A 20017-nucleotide genomic window follows, 5' to 3' on the forward strand; every position below is an offset into this window, starting at 1 on the left:
ATCAGAGACGGTCTGGGAGTCATCAAGGAGTTTTGTTTCAAGTCCTCCTGAATACAGCATGATGTTCATTTTATGAATTATGGTCCCATTTAAAGTCAAATAGACAATAAAACACCATATGCATTGGGGCATAGATACCGATTGATTGACAGCTATTATTATCCAATGGGTGCAGGTGTCAGGTGTAGGTGGGCTTTACAAAAACCAAGATGGCGCTGCCCAAAATGCCAAAGACTGTAAAACAGCAGCCCACTAACCAAAATGATGACGTCACAGTGGGTTGCCACTTGGCGATACATCCAGTCCATTTACCATCGACTCCTCGGGGCCCCTAACCACACCACCAATACCTGAATCCAAACCTGCACAGCTGCCTTGAGGTGTCTCTTGTGCAACCACTGATCTCAACGTCTAACTTAATCCATCAGGGGACTTTCGTGTGACATCTAACACAGCTGTAATGTAGCCTGAGGGTTTTTCTGGCTCCGAACCAAAAGGAGCACAGTGTAATTAGCTAAAGCCGAGGAATAGAAAGGGAGTATTTCATTATTGGATGTAGGGAGACTGCAGGGCCTTGTGTTCCGTCTGTGCTGCTGAGCAGAGGTGAAGAGCAGGGGGACTTAAATCATGTCTGAATGCTCGGATTGTAAATTAAGCTGTTAATCATAACGACGTCAGCCAACGGAAGGGTCAAGTTGTGTTCAACAGGGCTGATTAAGATGCATCAGAAAGAATGAAAACTCTACATTTCATCCTGTGTTTTGATTTCGATACGTCCTCGTGATTGATGGTTATAAACCCGCCGAGACATTACGATACAAACGCGGCGTTCTGCAACAGCATGAGGCCGTTTAGCTGCAGACTTGACATTTTCAGCTGATGTGATTATCCACAGCAGCGTCCTCCACGTTATTATCTTGCTGGAAGTGAGCATCACATTTCGCCAGCTACAAACATTTAAGTGTCCTCCGACTTGATTTAATGGATAGTTTGACATTCGGAAAAGCTGTTACCGATGAAGATGATTGATACCATTCTTACATTTGAACATTACATATGGAGTCAGCATCAGGAGACGCTTAGCTTAGATTAGCATTAGAATCTAAGGCAGTGGGACAAAGCTAACCCTGGTCACTAAAACAACATCGGCCTACTAACACGTCTAAATATGACAATTTGATAAGTGAGGTTTTATTTAATCTGTACAACTGTCTTTATTTGGTGCGTGTGGTGGTTTTGACTGTAGCTTTATATGTACAGAAAATATAATGATATCAAACTTCTCGTCTTACTTTCAGCAAGAAAGACACAATTATTCCTCTAAGTCAATTTTGAGTAGCCTGTGCGTACTTTTCTGTATCTCGAATAAATTGATTAAATTCACAAATATGTGGCAAAAGCTAATTTACCTGGATGTTTCAGGCTCTTGGCTTCACTTGTGTCACCTTTCGTGCCAATGTGGTAAAATATCATTCTGCTTAAATATGACATTCAAGCCCATTCAAAGCAATTAAACCTGAAATAAGGACTAATTCACCTTTAGTGTATAATATAGTGTTACTGCCCGAGTATGAATTATCACAGGGTCGAATTACATTGTGTCATATTGACCAAATACATATGTTTAAAGTGCCCTGCTCATAATACCTCCCAGCACTTGAATCAAATCCAACTGCCGATCAATCCTCACACTTACCATCGTCATAACCACATCTCTCACAAAGCTGTAATTAAAAATTGTGTAATTAGATGATGATGGTGGTGATGAATGATTGAGTGGGAAGGAAGTTTCTCTCCCTCTTACTCAGTAATGTCCTGATATCATTTCTGGGATGGATATTTCCAGTGGAATATAATGCACAGACCCGGAAGGGGGGTGTCTGTTGTTTTTCATTCGAAACCTGCAGATGGACCAGATTCTCATTTCATTGTTAATCTCCTCAGTTTCCGACACGAGCCCTGTGAATTCATCAGACGAATCGGAAATGGCACAACGTCACCTCCAGGTCTCTTGTGACAAAAACAACCAGCTGTGCCTTTTTTTTTTATTTTTTTTTTAAGTATCAGGATCATAGAATTCTGCCTGAATGAGAACATCACGTCCTGCTGTCGGCGGAGAGCGGTGTGTATGTCGTTTGCGTCACCACATCACGAACAGGTGCTTATTAGCATAGCCACATGCGGAGGCTGCTCTGCTCAATACAGACAACTAATTATCTTTAATCACAGCTAAGCTTGTGCACATCACATAGGAAAATATCAGATTTAGATGCCTGCTCACTGTCAGGGTACGAGGTCCCGTTTTGACTCGGATGACAAGAAGAGGAAAAGTGCTGGGTGCTGGGTATATTTTCTTGGTTCAGGTGTTTCTGTACGAGGCGAGCAGACGCTCCCAGTGGGAGAGCGCACGTCTAAATGCAGCACTTGACAAGAGTTTCATCTCGTTTTCTCAAGACTTGCCTCTTCACTTAAAAAGGACTTTTGTAGGTGTTCTCATGGCGGTGGCAGGTGTCTGCGGTGCAGGTGACTGACAAGTGTGAATTGAGTTCTCCATACTTCTGAAATAGCCTCCATCAGCATGGGGAGAAAACGCTTAATGTAGTTCGTAAAGAATACAGTTAAGTTTAATATAAAACTAAAGTGTTAAGTGTGTTTTAAACAGAAAGACGGACGACTTGAGAGCTCTGCAAAAGTGAAGCCAAAGCGTCCTGATTGCCACCAGGGGGCGGGCTGCGGTAAAATAAACCCCACCTCCTGCATGTTAAAGAATTGGACATGGACCTAAGTGGATCTAAGTGTTTAAGTGTTCGATTCCACAGTAAGTTTGTTCTTGATTAGTTATTCGATGTTATAAAAACAGGATGAAATGCCTTGATTGACACGTGATTGGTGGAGCATGTGTATCACGGGGACCTTCCCCCTGCGGCTCCCCACTCTGATCCAACTCTGGATCCATGTGTACAAACATGGCAGCGTTTCATTTCTGGATAGGGGGAGGAAGTGCAAACATTTGTGCATTTTAAGTGTTGTGAATGGGTTTATATGCAAAAAGTGACGTATGTAGTTTGACACCTCCAAACCTGGCGGCAAAGAAAAACTAATAGATACTTTATGTAATAGATATCTTGTTGGGGATGCACCAGGTGCGCCGGATTGGCATCTGCCCCGATACTGACCTCTCCAATAATTAGTCAGTGAAATGGGATCAGAAGGATATCATTTTCTGACCTGGAGCGAGTCAGCACAAGCAAACAGTCAGCGTCTCCTTCACCTGGAGTTCTGCAGCTTTCCGTGTTCGTCATCAAGTTTTGGCTATTTCTGTTCAGATAGACGGAATCTGTGCCAAGGGGGGGGGGAATCAATCCACTTCCTGTGCTGCGTGCAAATCGGCCGAATGTGTCGCTGGTGTTTGTTGAATACTGAATGTTACAGGACATCATTCAGAGGGCAACGGGATCAAATGGTCAGGTAGACTGTTGACAAGTTGAATAATAATAATGTGGCAGCAGATGAGATCAGTGACATCCGGCAGGACGTCCTCAGTCAAACACTGTCCTCGTCACCTTTTGTCCACATGGGAAACTTTCTTTAAATCACATAAACACTGATGTTGGCTGTTGTCTCTCCTAAAAAGAACCTGCAATTATTATCATTAAAAGTCACAAAATCCTAGAAATTCTCAAGATTCAACATTCGCTTCGTACCTTGTGCTCAGACAATAATTTTACTATAAAAAGTGCAATTTTTTGAATTGTCTTCGATCACAAGCATTGTGTTCCACAAGCTGCTGTTTCCAGTACAATAATATCAATGTAATAGTAACTATCAGTGGATGTGGAGACACTCAACAGACAGACAACTCTATAACTGCATATTGACACAACTGTGAACGCATGTAAGGACTTATTGATCTTTCTGAATGTCACGTGTGTCTTGTAATTTTATCAACATCTTCTTGTTGAATGTCTCTTTGCAGCCTCTGACGCCAAAGAACAGCAGTTGTGGATCACTCAGCTCCAAGCATGTGCCAGACGCCACTCCGACAGCAGCGCCAAGGTAAAACACACACACACACACACACACACACACACACACACACACACACACACACACACACACACACACACACACACACACACACACACACACACACACACACACGAACAGTAACCGTTGGCTAAGCTCTTGTTGTGTGCTGCTCAGGAGGAAATGCCTCGACATTTCCCTGTGGATTCCTGTTCTCCTGTATGTTTATAACTGCGACTGTATCAGTACACCCAGGTTCATGAGTTCAGCTGTTGGTCATTGTTACACATGAGCAGGATCTCCACCACATTCCGTCCGGCCTTGTCTTTCTTTCTGTTCTGCTTTTACTGAGTGTGAAGGTGACTTCTCGTTTTAATTTAAATGGTGTTATCTCCTTTCCCTCGAGTCTCTTTTAACACTCCAGAGTTTTGAAGTGGTGGGAAGTGTTTTTTTAAATAGTTTCAGCATTTTTCTTCGTCTCTTTTCCTTCCTTCATCTTTTTGGTCCATGTAAAACTAGCTGTTCTTTCTATGAAGTCTTGAATTGACACCAGTTCTTTAAAAGTACAAACTAATGAAATGTGGTTGATATCTAAACAGGTAATTGATTAGAATGCTGTTTAAAAGACTATTTTATCACTTTGCTAAATAATAATAAATGTACAGAATATTATGCTAATACCTTTTGGCTAAATAACACTTAGTGAGGCTATTTGTCTTTGCTCTGTTTTCTCTGAACAGTGTGAAAACTATTTAGGTCTAAATCAAATATTTCTTCATATTCATACATAAATATGAATTTATTTACTTGGTAAAACCTTGTTGTTTTATTGTGGGCATTTACCAAACAGCTGTAATATAAAATATGTCCTCCTTCTGTATCTTGAATTTCTTGAAGCTAATATAAGTGTGTGGATTTACCAGTGACTTGGTTTTGAGGGGCGGATGAATGACCTGAAGCAGATGGTGGAAGCCTTCTTCAGATATTTTAGCATGAAAGCAAAACACGACTGAGCCAACTCAAGGGGGATTTCGTCTCAATGCACCACATGATTTTCTTTCATGTGCTGTTCAGAGCTTCCTTTAATTTTCGGACTCCCTTTCATTTTCTCCTCGTGAACACAAACAGAGCAAATCCACAGTCGCACGCGTTAACAAATGTCATCCGTATAAATGCCACGTCTCCGCAGACAACAATTAATTAAATCTGTCAGCGTGTCTCTGACATGAGAACTCAGCGTTCTGCTCAAAAAAGAAAGGAAACATTTAACAAAAGTAAGGAAATTATTGAAAAGTGAGGAAAAATTTGTTTAACAAAAGAAGAAATTATAAAAATTTAGCATGGGGGGGATAAATGAGACAAGCTATTTTAAAAAGCAAAACTAATGATAAGATACTAGAACTGAGAAATAAAGAATTTGAAATTTAAAAATGTAAAATACATAAAGATGTGGGTCTTTCCAAACACAGCTTCTTCTGCACGGAGTGAAGAGCTGAGTTTCCACCCACCAGGTGAAACTTGTCTAATTCGAGTGTATTTTTAGCTCCTCCGTCCACAGAAGATGATTTTGGTAAATATGGAAGCAAGCTCCTGCTGCTTCATTTCAACTTGAGTGTTTAGCTAAATGTCCCTGGTGTCACTGTCGTCCTCAAATCCCTCTGTGGGCGTATTTCTGAAAGATTACTGTGTCGGACGTAGTTTAACCACATTTATCCACAACCACTCTTTCTTTAACGTGGGCTGCATGGATTAATATTTAGTCATGTGCATTTTTGGGGGGTTTAGCGTGGGTTTCAAGGGATTAGACAGTGTGTGTCTGTGTGTCTTTGTGTGTGAGTGTGTGTCTTTGTGTGCTGACTGTATCTCCGTGGGGTGTTTCTCCATTGGCCGGATCCAGTGGAGAATGAGGCTTGTTATCGAGCTGCCTCTGGAGCTGCACCACAGTTCGTGACAATGTGAGAATCAGCGGCACTCGAGGGACAGAAATAATCCAGGATGTATCATTTCCATCGTCGACTTTTCCAATAAAGTGGATTTTGTACATTGACTTTGTGAAGGGAGGTCGTTTCCTTGCTCTTCGCTGCAGCTTTGAAGGAACGAGCTGATGTTGTTGAGATGCTGGTCGTGATGAGTTCGTGTCTCGTGTATATTGATGCCTTGTAAAGATTTAATTTCGTACCACTGACGTTTATCATTGTAGGAAAATGCATGACTTTATCAGTTTAGGAGCATCTGTGCTATAGTTCAATAAAACCTTGCAGTAAATCTGAACTTTGTGAAGCTTATAAAATGTATTTTTTATTGACCCTGTCAGACAGGTGTTGATTAAACTCTGCTTTATGCTCGTTAGAGATTTTATTGTATTTGATTGCATTAAATCAATAGATCTTTCTACTGTATCCACCCAGTTTGCAGACATACGAGTAGCTGCATACTGTACATTTTTCATACAAGACATGAGTTGTTTTACAAATTTATTAGAGAATTTGGCTGAAAGCAAAGTGTCCATGAATATCCGACTACTTCCCACTGTACTAACTTTTTCATTTATTGGTTTACGTGGTTTTGTTAATTGTCTGTAATATAAAAATACTTCCAATTGTATAGTATGTAGTAAAACTCTTCCAATTGTACTATGTATGCGTAGTGATAAGGGGACAAGTAATTATATAAATATCACTGTGACTTTACAGCAAATTTGGGGAAACTTTCAGAAAGTTTTGTCTAAACTACTTGAACAAATAGTTAACCAATTAAAGATAAAGAAGGAAGATAAGGCGTCTTATCAAGGTGTTGGGTCACAAGCTGCCACAACAGCCTTAATGCACCTTGGACGAGATTGTCCAAGTCTCTACCAAATATATAAACACCACTTATCAAAGATATTCCCTCATTTAGAGTTTTAATGATGAGCACTGACAATTTTTACCATAGAACCTTCCACAGGTGTTTTAGCCTCCAAGATCTCAACACAGTTAAAGTGAATACTTCACACATTTTCAAACCATTCAGTGTCCAGTTGTTTCCTGTTGCGAGGAAATTACAATTGTTTTGTTTCTTCTCAAAGTTGTTCAGGCGACTCATTTCATTTCTCTCTCGCTCTCTTTGTGTGTGTGTGTGTGTGTGTGTGTGTGTGTGTGTGTGTGTGTGTGTGTGTGTGTGTGTGTGTGTGTGTGTGTGTGTGTGTGTGTGTGTGTGTGTGTGTGTGTGTGTGTGTGTGTGTGTGTGTGTGTGTGTGTTTGATTTCAGGTGAGGAAACTGAAGGGCTCAGATGAGCACCTGAGTGTGGAGAGAGCAGGAGGAGGCCAGGAGGTGCTGGTGGGTCTCCACACACACAGACACACACACACACACACATCTCAGAGCACCTGACGTCTCTGTACTTTACTTTCACAAACTTAGTTTCACCTTCAAACAGAGGAAATGAAAGGGAAAGCTCCGTCTGTCCTCTAATGTCCATTTTCTCCCTCAAGCTGTACTCTCCCCCCCCCACCCCCACCCCCACACACACACTCTTTCATGTGTCTTTTTAAACAATTAAATACTACAGCCTCATTATAATGCCTCATTGCCGATTCGCTTATTCAACATGTATATATCTCCTCAACACTTGAAACTGCTGCACAGCTGGAGCGAGGGGGGGGAGGGGGGGAGTCCTATTACTCTGCTCAGCCGTGATGAGAAAAGCAATCAAAAGATGAGAGAAAATTGGATAAGTGAGGAAAAAGTGGCAGTAGAAAGACGGCCTCTCTCTGTCTTTTTTTGTTTCTCCTCTGCCCTGCGGAGCCGAGCGGGCGTTTTGTTCCTGTTCGGTGACTGTGGGGCTTTTCCCCGGCAGCAGCTGTTGTGACGATACCCACTGCTGTGGTCTAATCCTTCCCTGAGCTGCACTGTCTGCCTCTCAGATCGTTATCGCAGCTACTCTGGTGATGAGGCTGCCAGCGGTGGGAGGCTCTGCACCGTCTCTGATCACGGGAGCTTGGGCAGAATAATTTATTTATCACAAAAAAAAGGGTCAGAAGCTGTTTGACAGAGCGCTGACTCATTTTACGCTGCTGATCGATGCAGGTGCAGTAAATGCATATTTCAAAGTATACTTTATTTTGAAGTTCATCTTGTTTAGTATGTTGGGGTGCTAGTTTTCTCGCAGCGTTTTGTATAATACAGTAGTTGGTCTGTGGATAAATCTGCAGGGGGTAACGACCTGGTGGTGCTTCTGTGGGTGAGGTAGGATATTCCTTGTGGTTCATAAAATCTAATTAGTTTAAAAGTAATAAATAAGTAAATATACAATATAAAAATCTACGCAAATATGAAAATAGCAATTATATGGACAATGTAAACAGAATAAATAGAGTGTTGAAAATTGTATTGAAAGTATTTATGTATTGAAAATACAGGGACATATTAGTTCCACAAACAAATGGGTTTTGCACAGTTGAATGAGTGAACTAGTCGTGCAGCTGCAGAGTGCGAGTGTGTGAGCAGAGCTGCAGGAAGGAGAAACCTGTGGATCAGTCTGTGGCTTTACAATCATGTGTCCCTGTAGGAGACACTAGATATCAGGCCCCCCCCCCCCCCCCCCCCCCCACAGGTGTGTCGGGAAGCTGGCTGCAGGTGGAGAGACGGGGCGGCTCGGTCGGGTAGTTGCAGGTTATCGAGCTGATGAATTAGCCGTGAACCACGAGCTCGCTGTTTTTGTTGTGAAGCTGAATCTATACACACACACACACACACACACACACACACACACACACACACACACACACACACACACACACACACACACACACTCCTGACAACTCCTGACAGGAAGGGCACATGAGTCAAACCATGGACTTTGAGTTGCTGGTAATGTTGTTTACTCTCTGCTTGACTAAAGTGTATTTCTGCGGCTGCTGCACAGCTCAGGCTCCACCGCTGTGTTTGTCTTTCAAACTCAGCTTGAGCTCAAATCTCCACATGTTGAAATACGGGTGGAAAGAAGAAACCAGGAGGCTGTTTCCGAGGCTTTTCCTAATAATAAACCTTTAGGCCTGAAACAGAATCACTTGATACTTTTATCTGAATGCAACTTTGAACCAAGGTTGTTCCTGAACAGCACGCTGAAGAGCGTGTAATTGGTTTTGTTCCCTGTTGTGTAGAATATGACAGGTCGGCAGCTGACTGGTTTCGACCCACGCTGCCTCACGTGGGGCCCAGTCCGCCCACGCTCGAGTGACCACAGAGCACCTGTGAAGAAGAGACAGTGTTTTATACCCAGAAAGAACTTAAGTCACACCAGTCCCCTAATTTTCCAATGGATGACAATTTATGTCATAAGTGTATTTAAAATTTGAATTGGAAAGGCAGATTTCACAGGTTTGACATTTAAGTCTACTTGTCTGAAAACCTGACATTTGAATGCTACTACTACTACTGCTAATAATAATAATAATAATATTAACTTCTTCTTACAAATCTTTTTTCCTTTAGTAATGTAAAATCTTTCTTCTTGGAGACAAGTCGCTCATTTCTTGAACATTTTAAAAACAAGTTTCTACTATAAACTGGAATCCTCTCTTTTTTTTCACTTGTTTGAAGATAATTTGGGTTTTAAAATGTAAATTTAGGCAAATGACTTGATAAGAGGGAGATTTTTGGGGGGGAAAAGAAATACAATTATATTCATTCTTCCGGACTTTTTAGTAGTAGTTGATATTCACTTGTAAAGGGAAAAAGGAAACCACTTACAGCAAATGTTCACGCTGAGGCCAGAACCTGTGACGTGGGGTCGCAATCAGACTTTGCTTCATTTTAAAGGAGTCACAAGCTCCACAGTCTACGGTGACGAGCCCAAAGGAGCTGGACCCCCTGCTGTGTGATGTGATTACACCTCAGTTTTAGTTTATAGCTCTTATATTCCCTGCGTTGCTCACACCTGTACTTCTCCACCTCCCTTCCATCGCTGCCCCTCTTTTCCTCTTCCTCTTGGTCGGACGTCTTCCAGTTTACGGACGTCTACGGAAACTCTCGGGGCTCTGTGCCAGTTTTGGAGGACAAAACCTCCGAGTGTCGATCTGTTCTCAGCACGGCTCCTTTTTCTGCTTACTCACGGCTCGTGGCCCAAAGCCTCGCACAATACGACAGTGTTCTCTCATGTAAGCTGATTATATTCCGTTAAAATGATTACACAAGGACCCACCTACTATAACTCACTTTATTTACTGTTTGGCTGCATCTAATCTAATCAGGAGAATGTTCTTGCAGTTATATTAACCTCTGACACTTATATTAACATGTTTGTATAAATGTGATGTTTTTGCCCCCAAAAGAACAACTCAAACAAGCAGAATAACAATAAAGTTGTTATCCCAAATCATAATGTGACATGTTACAACCGCACATTGGCCATAGATTTGATTTTCCTGCTTTGCTGCAGAGCTGGCAGCGTTTCTGCAAAATAACAAATGCGAGTTGTGTCCCTCTCGGTGAGCAGTGCGCTGGGGTGGAAGTTGTTTATTTGATCCATTTTATTTTCACGGCTGCAGTGACCAGACCTCTGTGTGTCTTCTGGAGGATGAATCTCTGGTGGCTTTTTCCTCGCTGCGCTGCTGTAAACTAATGGAGTGCGAGGACGGACGAGAGGGAGAGAGACACTGGTCTGACATGGCTGCGTGTGTGAGCGCTCAGGTCAGCGGGCGGAAGAGGAAAGAGTCACACAGGGGCAGTGCAGGAGGTGTCAGCATGAAGGATGTGATGTGACTGTTGCTTTGGCACAGAGAGAAACAAAACAACATAATGGATGGCTCCCTCTTTGTTGGAACTTTTTTTAAATAAAACTTCTCAATTCTCAGACCTAGACACCAAAATGACTGTTATAATCCATCAAATGTAGCTGCACACGTCAGGGACAAATGTTTTGGAGTCATGACTCATCAGGGGACACATTATTGGACTTTCTAGGGATTTGTAAGTTTTGTTTTATATCTTAAAAACATTCGTTGAACCTCTCACCTGCAGCTCCGTGCACGTGTACTCACATGCACGGTGACATCACTGATGGGTGCGGCTACAGCTTCAGAACACATTTATGACCACGCAGGTGAAACTTTAAACAGCAAAACACTGTTACACCCCGGTGTTATGTTGCTCTTTAAGTCATAAAATCATTATGTTATGAACCTTTACCCACCTGAGTTGCATATATAATAAAAAAGAATAATTAACTTCTCTATATTGAACCTTTGGATATAAACGTTATAATAATCAGAAGAATAAATCGTTTGTATTCCCAAAAATGTTTTTAAACTCTTGACTTTCACAGAGTATTTGCATTTACACACAAATATACAGTGATACAGGAGCATAAATCTGATTACATGTACACAAATAATCATTCTATTAATGATGCTCGGCTATTTTCTTTATTGATTTATTGTTTTATTTCTTGAAGTACTTTCCTCAAGGTTAATAAGCAGAACATTGACGACCTGCCAGCTCTAAATAATTATTGTTAGGTTCATAGATAATTTGAATTGTATTGATGTACAGTGAAGGGCAGCATCTCTCTTGAATCCGAGAACCAAGAAGAATGCTAGTGGTTAATATTAGCCGACTAATGGCTGATATCAAAATAGCTACTAGCACTTTATTTGTTTACCCAACATTAATAGCTCATGCTGTTGCTGTTCATTCACCCTCTCCCTCCCTCCATCCCTCCTCCAGGGCTACTCGTCCTCCGGTCGGACCCGTAGCTTCTCCCTGCTCCCCCACCTAACCCCATCCTCATCCCCGGGTTCCCAGAGGCACCTGGGCCACGCGCCCGCGCCCGGCAACATCGTCTCCATCACCCACCACAAATCTCCGGCTGCGGCTCGGCGGGCCAAGAGTCAGTACCCGGGTCGGCTGCTGGAGGTCAAAGAGGTGGGTGTCGAAAGGAATGACGGTTGTCTGCACAGTATGAGAGTCAACAAGCTGAGACAGCGTGAATGGACAGTTGGTCTCATTTTCATTATTTATACCGGTTAAGATCACGTTGTCGTAGTCACCACATCTGCTGCTGAGATCTGGAAACACAGCCACGCTGTCTTTAGGTTACCATGGTTACATTTCAGCATGACATCCAGGCGCTCGGTGCCTGTCCTGAATTAGAATGAGGTGATATTTGAACAGATAATGGATACAACTTCAAAAGAACTCATACACTGTAGTTAAGACATAAAACAATTTTAAACGTGGACACAGTTTGTCCTCAGTGACTTCAGCCACACAGCTGCGTTGCAGTTTGCGTGGCCTCTGTCTTCAGAGCCTTTCCTCTGGTCTCAGGTGGGACCGTGGTGCAGTGAGTTCAGCAGATATTTGTGGCGTCCTGGCAGCCTTGACTCTGACTGCAGAGCGTCCCAGTGCCCCGCTGCACCTTTAGCTTTGTTGGCATTTTCGCGGTGTGCAGTATATCAATACTGCTTAACATGTCTGTGACAGAGGCAAGAGCTGGTGGAGCTTAGGCTGCGGATTCAGGGTCCGTGTGGTGGAGTGTGTTCAGTCATCAACATATGAGATGAGTTGGCAAAGAAGATAAACTGTGAAGGTGATGAGCGGAGAGAAGTGACTGAGCTTGTCCATATGGAACATTTCATATTATTTAATCCCTGAATGAATATGGAGCAAAGCTTGTGCAGTTTAATAGTTTTTGCCACGATTTCCATGAGTTTAAACATTTATAGTTGTGCAAGCACATTCGGACTTAATTAAAAATAGGTCACCAGACCTGTCAGTTGTGGTTAACACGTTGTCCTCATCTGCTACATCTCTACACACTCATCACAGTCATTCACTGTTCTCTGCTTATCTCTGGAGAAGATTGTTTTCCCCCCGTCTCGTCCTAATAGCCTGTCTTCATTTGGGCTTTGGTGATTAATTACGAGAGATTTGACCAGAAGGCAGGCGAGAGAAAAAGATACAGAAACAAATATATGTTTGTATACCTGGCCCGCAAACTGCAGATCCATCAGCTGCACTACTTTTGCCTTCCCCTTTTTGTTTGGAGATGAAATGTGGTTTTTCGGATCGTGACCAGGAAGCTTGTGTGTACCTGGCTTCTGAATTATGGAGATGAAATGTCCTCACAGGTGAAAGAAGCGTGGACCGGGAGAGACAGGAGGCTTTCTAAATGTAAAATACTTCTGCTGCTGTAAACTGTTGGTGCAGATGATGAGAATACAAGTTGACGTACGATCCTCGCAGGATGAGCAGCAAACCATCGCATTTCAAAAGCTGGAACCACTGGACGTTTGTCTTTGCTGAATAAATGAAGGAAGTGAATACATATTTTTTTGTGAGACAAATTGTTTCAGCAGTAATTACCCGTATAACTTTGTCTTCTTGAGGCTTATTTATGCTGCCTTTACGTACAAAAAGTGAATCGTCAAATACGGAAGAAATGAACGTAGAGTACGGACAGAAGGCTCCGTCTCTTTTCTGTGTAAATATCTATTTAAGGTTTAGTTTTTATTCAGACACTGCGAGCAAAGGTTTTGATCTTGTTGCTCATTGAAGTTTAATACAATATTTCCCCTGTACGACTCTCAGTTTGTGACCTGTCTGAAAGTCAACACCCCACAGGAACAAAAGAATCACACACATTTTGCCTAATAACCTGTTGTGTGATGGAAACCTCACAGTCGGATCTGAGCACCTTCAGTAAAACTGGAACAATTGGGAATATTCTGACTAAAACCACCAGCTAAACAGAAATTTGGTATTCACCCCAGCAGTTCATCTGGCTCCTCTACGCGTCTTCCTGATGACTCTTTGAGGAGCATCAGTATTTCATGCAAAGCTCTCTCTCTCTCTCTCTCTCTCTCTCTCTCTCTCTCTCTCTCTCTCTCTCTCTCTCTCTCTCTCTCTCTCTCTCTTTGAGGACCTGCCTGGCTTCGACTTGTTAAATTCCCCATTCGGATGCGTCACGCTGTGTGTCTGCGCCGCTCTGCTAAGAATATCTCCCCTAAATGATTCACTCTTTCACAGAAACAGAGCAACCAGCGATCAATGTGAGCGGAGACTAATTTCTCACCTCTCAGGGGCGGCGCCTGCCTCCTCAAACCGACCTGGGACACTTTGAGTAAATAGCGAGCAGATGGTGTGATCATTAAGCAAAACAAACACTCCTCTGGTGCCCGGGTTGTCTCCGCAGACAGAGAAAACGAGGCCCCTCTGTGATTGTGCGATTCATTTTTCTGTTCTGCTTCACGTTTCTTTGCGGTCCAGACGAGCTTGGCTGCCGCTTCCTGTGACCTGATTCTTATCTGTGATTTAGCTCCTCTTGTCATCTCTCGCTCCGCATCCACTGCTCCTCCTGCCTCAGCCCCCCCCTCCTTCCTCTTGTCATTTGTTGTTCTCCATCCCTTTATTCATAACAGGCTCATAAACTTGTCTGACGGGTCTGGCAAAGGGCCGGGGGATGCTTGAGTCGACGGTAAAGGAGTCTGCTTGAAATGTGATTAATGCACCACTGGTCACGGCAGAGACCGGAAACCTGCAGCGTGCTGATTGTCAGGCGATTTATCGTCAAGCAGAAGATGTTGCGTTATCCATTTGATTTCCTGGTCACTATTGCTGATGATAATCATAAACACCACTCTGGTTCTTCCTGTCCAACACAACTGGGTCGTGCAGGGAAAGTGGTTCTTGCACCTCAGTGAATCTCCACAGGATCTCCCTCCTCAGATTTGCCCTGTGGAGCTCCGTCCCTGCAGCGCTCGCTGAACCAGGCAGAGACACAACGAGAGACACAACGAGAGACACCACCGAGTCGGACATGATTGTTGTTTCTGAGTGTTCACCGCTCACCTGGATCTGTGGCTCAGCTAGAGGTGTGAGAACAGCAATAACAAGCGGCACAATAAAGAACTTTGAAGCTACGTGCATACAAATATGATTTTAGCTCGGTGTCAGTAATAATAATCCCCGTTCAAACTAACAACCCTGAAAATGCACATCCCCAGATCATTCACCTTCACTGGGTATGTGTGCGCCAGTGTAAACAGGAAGTAGATTGTCTACCTTGCAGCCGATTCGCTTACCTACAGAAAATAAAAGGAAGGAGAAACGGCAATGATGAAATGGAAGATGAGGGATTTCTTTGACTGAGGGCGAGGTGGAAGTATTTTGCCTTCACTGCTTCTAGCGAAACATATTTGTTCTTTTCTGTTTTTACATCTTGGGAAAACAGCAATCATTTCTGTGTATCATGCTTAGATGCAAGTGATCAAAAAAAAGTTCAGTCTCGGCTAGAGTTGAAAGAGGGATTGAGGTAACAATATAAAAGTGTAACCACCAGAAGCCTTGTCACTGGTTCTCCATTTGGGGCTTTCATCTGTTGTGTGTTGTTTCCCCGATTCTGTCACTTCTGTTTCTGACGCATTTGTGACATCGAGCATGACTCAGCTGAGAAGAAAGTCAAAAAGGCAAACTCCTCTTTTCTCAATTGGAAAAGAGGGAATAACGTTTTTTTTTTCTGGATTTACCTGCATTGAAAAAAAACATGTATACCTGCTAATTTTGGTGTAAAACAGGTATAATTGTATTGTTTCTGGATTTGGCTTCATCTTAACGATAAAACATTCGAATTACTCTATACCAGTACATACTGTACATACTGTTGTTATGTATGTTTGAAGTTGTAATTAAGCACAACATGCTTATGCAATATATGTTTTGTGATTATTAGTCCTGATAAATTTCAGGTTGTAGCATTTTACAAAATGCATAATTTGTTCTGGAATAATTTAACGTCCAGAGTAGACTTTAAAATATTCCTCTTTATGTTTGAAACAACAGATTTCACGCTGACTTCTCTGTAAAGCAGCAGCATGTTGCCGTGGTTTTGTGTTTCGGGATCAGGTCGCTGTCGTGCTGTCGCCTTGCATCCGTCTGTCCGTCCATGAACGCATCTGTCTGTCCACTGAGTGTGTGACAGTGGGAGTCAGACCACATCACTGTCTCTCCTGCGCCTGCTTGTCACCGCACGAACTCATCAAACGCCTCCTGGCGCAGCAGCACCACTGGGCACTTACTCTGCTGCAGCCGAGCTGGATCACTGGGTTAGGCTATTTCTGGAAGCAGCACTGGTCCTCTTGGCTCCAGAGGTGTGTGTGTGCGTGCATGTCTATATGTGTGTGTGTGTGTGTGCATGTGTGTGTTCTATAAGTGTGTACAACACAACCAAACTGCCTTTACCGTCAGCCCTCTGACTCTTTGTGTTTCTTTTATAATCATGTCCACTAGAATAACCTGCTTTAAAACCATCCAAAGAAATGTGTATTATGTAATATTAACTGTATCACAGAGAACAACATCAATTCACAACTCAATTTCTATGCATATATTTGTCTTTTTTGACATTTATGAGCTTGTTTGTGTTGTAATATGAGGAAGAAGAAATTAGTTTTATGCAGAACATTTATTATGAGTGTTTTAGTGTGGTGGTTTGAAGGTGACTCTTGTTGAAGGCTCATTTATGATCTTCACCTGCTGACAGCTTTACACTCAGGACCTGTACAAGGATTTGTGTTGTGTGTCCTTATTCTGTCAGGTGTTCTGAGGGATTAAACCTTAGTTCATATTTAGCTTTTACTCTTTAGACTTGGTTTTCTCCTTTTTTAAAAAAATACTATGTTTGTTTTTCTCCTTTTTTCAGTAGCTATTTATCTCTTTTCATCTCGTCCTCTTTATCTCGTGCTTGCGTCTCTCTCGGTCTGATTATCCTCCACTACAGGCGCTTTTTCATGCTTCTGGGAAAATGTCATGTTTTGCTTCTGTCAAGAAAAGGTGGCTCAGTCTCATTTTACTCGGCACTATAAAACCCAGTGAGCTGTGTTATTTTCGACTATGTTATATGGTTGCATGGCAACACACTTTATGTACTGCCACCCGCCAAAGGCCACTTTGGAGAATATAGGCGCAGAGGCAGCTCTGATTTCTGGTATCATTAGTCAAGCACAGATGCAGTTATACGTCCTCTAAATCTCAGTGTTATGTTACATGATGCCTATGCTCCAGTAAATGAGAGTATATACTTTTAAATAGAGATGTTCTCTGTCGGCATATACAGAGACACCTGTATCAGACACCAAATGAATGATACAGTGTGTTTTCACAGCTGTACTAACGCTGTATGGAAGTGATGCTATCATTGTTGTTTGGCCTCAGGTGGAACTCTTTGGATAACAAATACATACAGATAATAAATGCCGTACAACTTCTTTAACTATATCAGTCTTCAGTCGTCTAATATAGACTTATTTTTTAGCTCTTCACAAAATACCATTATCCGATCTGTAATAACCCTTAAAGGTCCACATCTGTTTCAAAAATCTTATCTTACAGTCTGACTATTATTAAAGATCATTTTTCATGATTAAAAACATCCAGAGTAACATCTGGAGCCACTTCTGCATCCTAATCCCCTCGTCATCCATAGTGAATGTTCCCATCATGAATATGTTATTAAGCACTTATGATCTCACGCTGCAGCAGATTGGTCAGATTGAACTCATCACACTTGCATGAGAATTGTTATATGTTGATGTAATGGAGAAAAACTGTCACGATATAAAGTAAAAAGGTAAATTATGATATTCAGCCGTGTGTGAACTCCGTACATGCAGTAAAAATTCTGTCCATCTTTAAAAAGCCACATCAACATCTGTCTCATAGCTTTAAAAAAAAATAGAGGGCTGTGTGAAATGAAATAGCGAGTCATGATTATTTGAAGGGCAGTGAGGAAACGATAGGGGATCAGTTCAGCTGAACACCAAGAATCTATTTATAACAAGCAACGGAAACAAAAAGTTGAGCTCCGTCTGCCTGAGGAGTTTAACATCCGACCCCAGTTTAATTAGCAGAATAATTGGACGAGCTCGGTGCTTTTTTCTAAAAGAAACTCGCTTCACATGAACATCTCTGCCACATAAACACGCTGCTCTCGGTGGCTCGGAAACAGCTCTGCGTTCGGATGCAGGCAGACAGATGTGTGCGACTGAGGTGCGTGTGGAGGACGAGATTTCGTGAAGCCATACAATATTAATGAATACAACATTTCCAGGCTGATAAACAACCCAGATTCATTAGCCCCGGGAGAAGCTTATCACCTGCGAGCGAGGACTGACTCTTTCGTGTTTTCTTTTTTACTTTTCTGATACATTTAGACTCTGCTGGGTTGAGACGCATAAATAATTCTCAGAGTGAGAGCATGTGGAGAAGTTTTATTATTTGCAGAGTTTTAGCAGATTATAGTTTCGGCAACGCAACAGATGCTTGTGTGGATCAGTTGACGTCAGTGTTGAAGACCACAAGAATTAATGTTATGTCGGGTATAATAGAAAAAGTATGGACCAGTGGTTCTTTTACTGTTGGACGTAACCCCCTGGGATGGGGAGCATAGATTTGTATTGCTGCTTTCAGACCTGCACTGAACTACAAGTTTCTGGAGAGGCCTTTTGTGAGAATGCAAACGTCAGAGTCAGATTTTTCTGAACCTTCTCTGCCAGCCCCCTCGTAAAAAATCCAGAAAGAAAATGTGAATTCACAGCGAGCGAGTGGACGTGTTGATGATGTTTCTAAGAAAAATGAACATGAAAGTGGAGGAAAAAGAGAGGCAATAATCCGGAGAATGTCCAGACCCAGTTTTCCAGAGTGCATTTCTGAAAACGGTGTCTAATTTGAGTAATGATATTGTTAACTGTGTATTTAAATACTGTGCATCACTGTTGTACGCAGGTGATGTCCCAAGCCGAGGGCCAACAGAAGAACCTGGTCCAGTCCATTGACTCTCTACCCACCAAAGGCCCCCTCTCCTGCCTGGACCAGGACCTGCTGCTACTCAAAGCCACATCTGCCGCCACACTGAGCTGCCTGGGAGAGTGCCTCAACATCCTCCAACAGAGCCAGAGCCACAGCCAGGCGCCACCTCAGTCTCAGGCCTCCCAGCGCAACCACGCCGACCACGGAGCCACCTCCGGTGAGTCTGCCGCCCCGGGCCCCGTTCCAGTGCTGCTACTGGAGCCCCCGACTCCTCCATCTCCCCTATCCCCCTTGTCTTTCCAGTACCCTCCTCCAGATCCCAGCACCAGTGGCAAGGGCCAGCTGGGGCAGCTGAACTGTGGCTCTTGTCCCTGCCTGATTGGTACCATGAACTTCCGTGTTTGTAGTAAATGTTGTTGAACGTCGCATTTGAGTGTAAATTTCTTTCCGTTCACATTCTTGTCATAGTTTATAATTGTCTGTGCAGTTCTGTGTTGTGTTCCATTAAGTGTTGTACGTTGAGTTGCATTGAAATGACAGTAACTCCTCCCAGATGGTTGTGCCAAGTACAAGCATGAATGTGAAGTGTGTTTGAACTTCTCGTCAATAATAATAATGTTTACAGAACCTTTGATAGCATTTCAAACTGTGACCTTACGTGCATGTCGGAAAAAAAATCAGGGTTCAGTGTGAATGGGTAAAACTAATTATAATGACGTATACTATGCACTTCTGAATCTCCTCGAAGGATTACGTAATTTGCCAAAGGAATCCACACTGGTGCCTAAAATGTCAGAGCTCTGCCATGTTTAACCCTCTTTGTGCCAGGTCAGGATGGATCCAATAAAGTTGTTTCGATTTAAACCATTTGAAGCCTGAGGGTGGTTCTATTGGCATAACACCAAGGATTAGGATTAGCAAAGTGTTCCCTAAAGGAGGAAGGTAGAGCCAAAATACAGGTTAAGTGGAGATTAAACATCAGGTGTTGGAACTATTCTCATTTTCCCAAGTACAAAAAAACATTTGTAATCAAGTAACAGTCTCCTGGTTACTGTAAATCAACAGCAACAGAAATATTTCCTCCAGGATCCAGTAGTAGAGATGATTTAAAGTAATATTCCACTGAAAATCGTGAAGCTCAATTCATGCTTCCTCGTCGAAGCTCTTTCTTTTCTTCGTTGCAATTCTTTTAGAAAAACGAATTGCT

The 20017-nt window shown here is 42.5% G+C and overlaps 1 protein-coding gene across 2 annotated transcripts in view; it reads left to right on the forward strand.

Annotated features, from left to right (window-relative positions):
- The window catches only part of LOC117770113 (oxysterol-binding protein-related protein 10), a 50983-nt gene that overhangs the window by 11634 nt on the left and 19332 nt on the right, over positions 1-20017 (forward strand). Inside the window, exons 3-6 of one of the 2 annotated variants that reach the window (XM_034599170.1) lie at positions 3977-4056; positions 7276-7344; positions 11734-11931; positions 18787-19027. In XM_034599170.1, the coding sequence (XP_034455061.1) occupies positions 3977-4056; positions 7276-7344; positions 11734-11931; positions 18787-19027 (588 nt within the window). The remainder of the gene's footprint in view (positions 1-3976; positions 4057-7275; positions 7345-11733; positions 11932-18786; positions 19028-20017) is intronic. The other variant, XM_034599172.1, reaches the window with a different exon arrangement.

This window comes from Hippoglossus hippoglossus, chromosome 11 (genome assembly GCF_009819705.1).
Source record: "Hippoglossus hippoglossus isolate fHipHip1 chromosome 11, fHipHip1.pri, whole genome shotgun sequence".
NCBI lineage: Eukaryota > Metazoa > Chordata > Actinopteri > Pleuronectiformes > Pleuronectidae > Hippoglossus > Hippoglossus hippoglossus.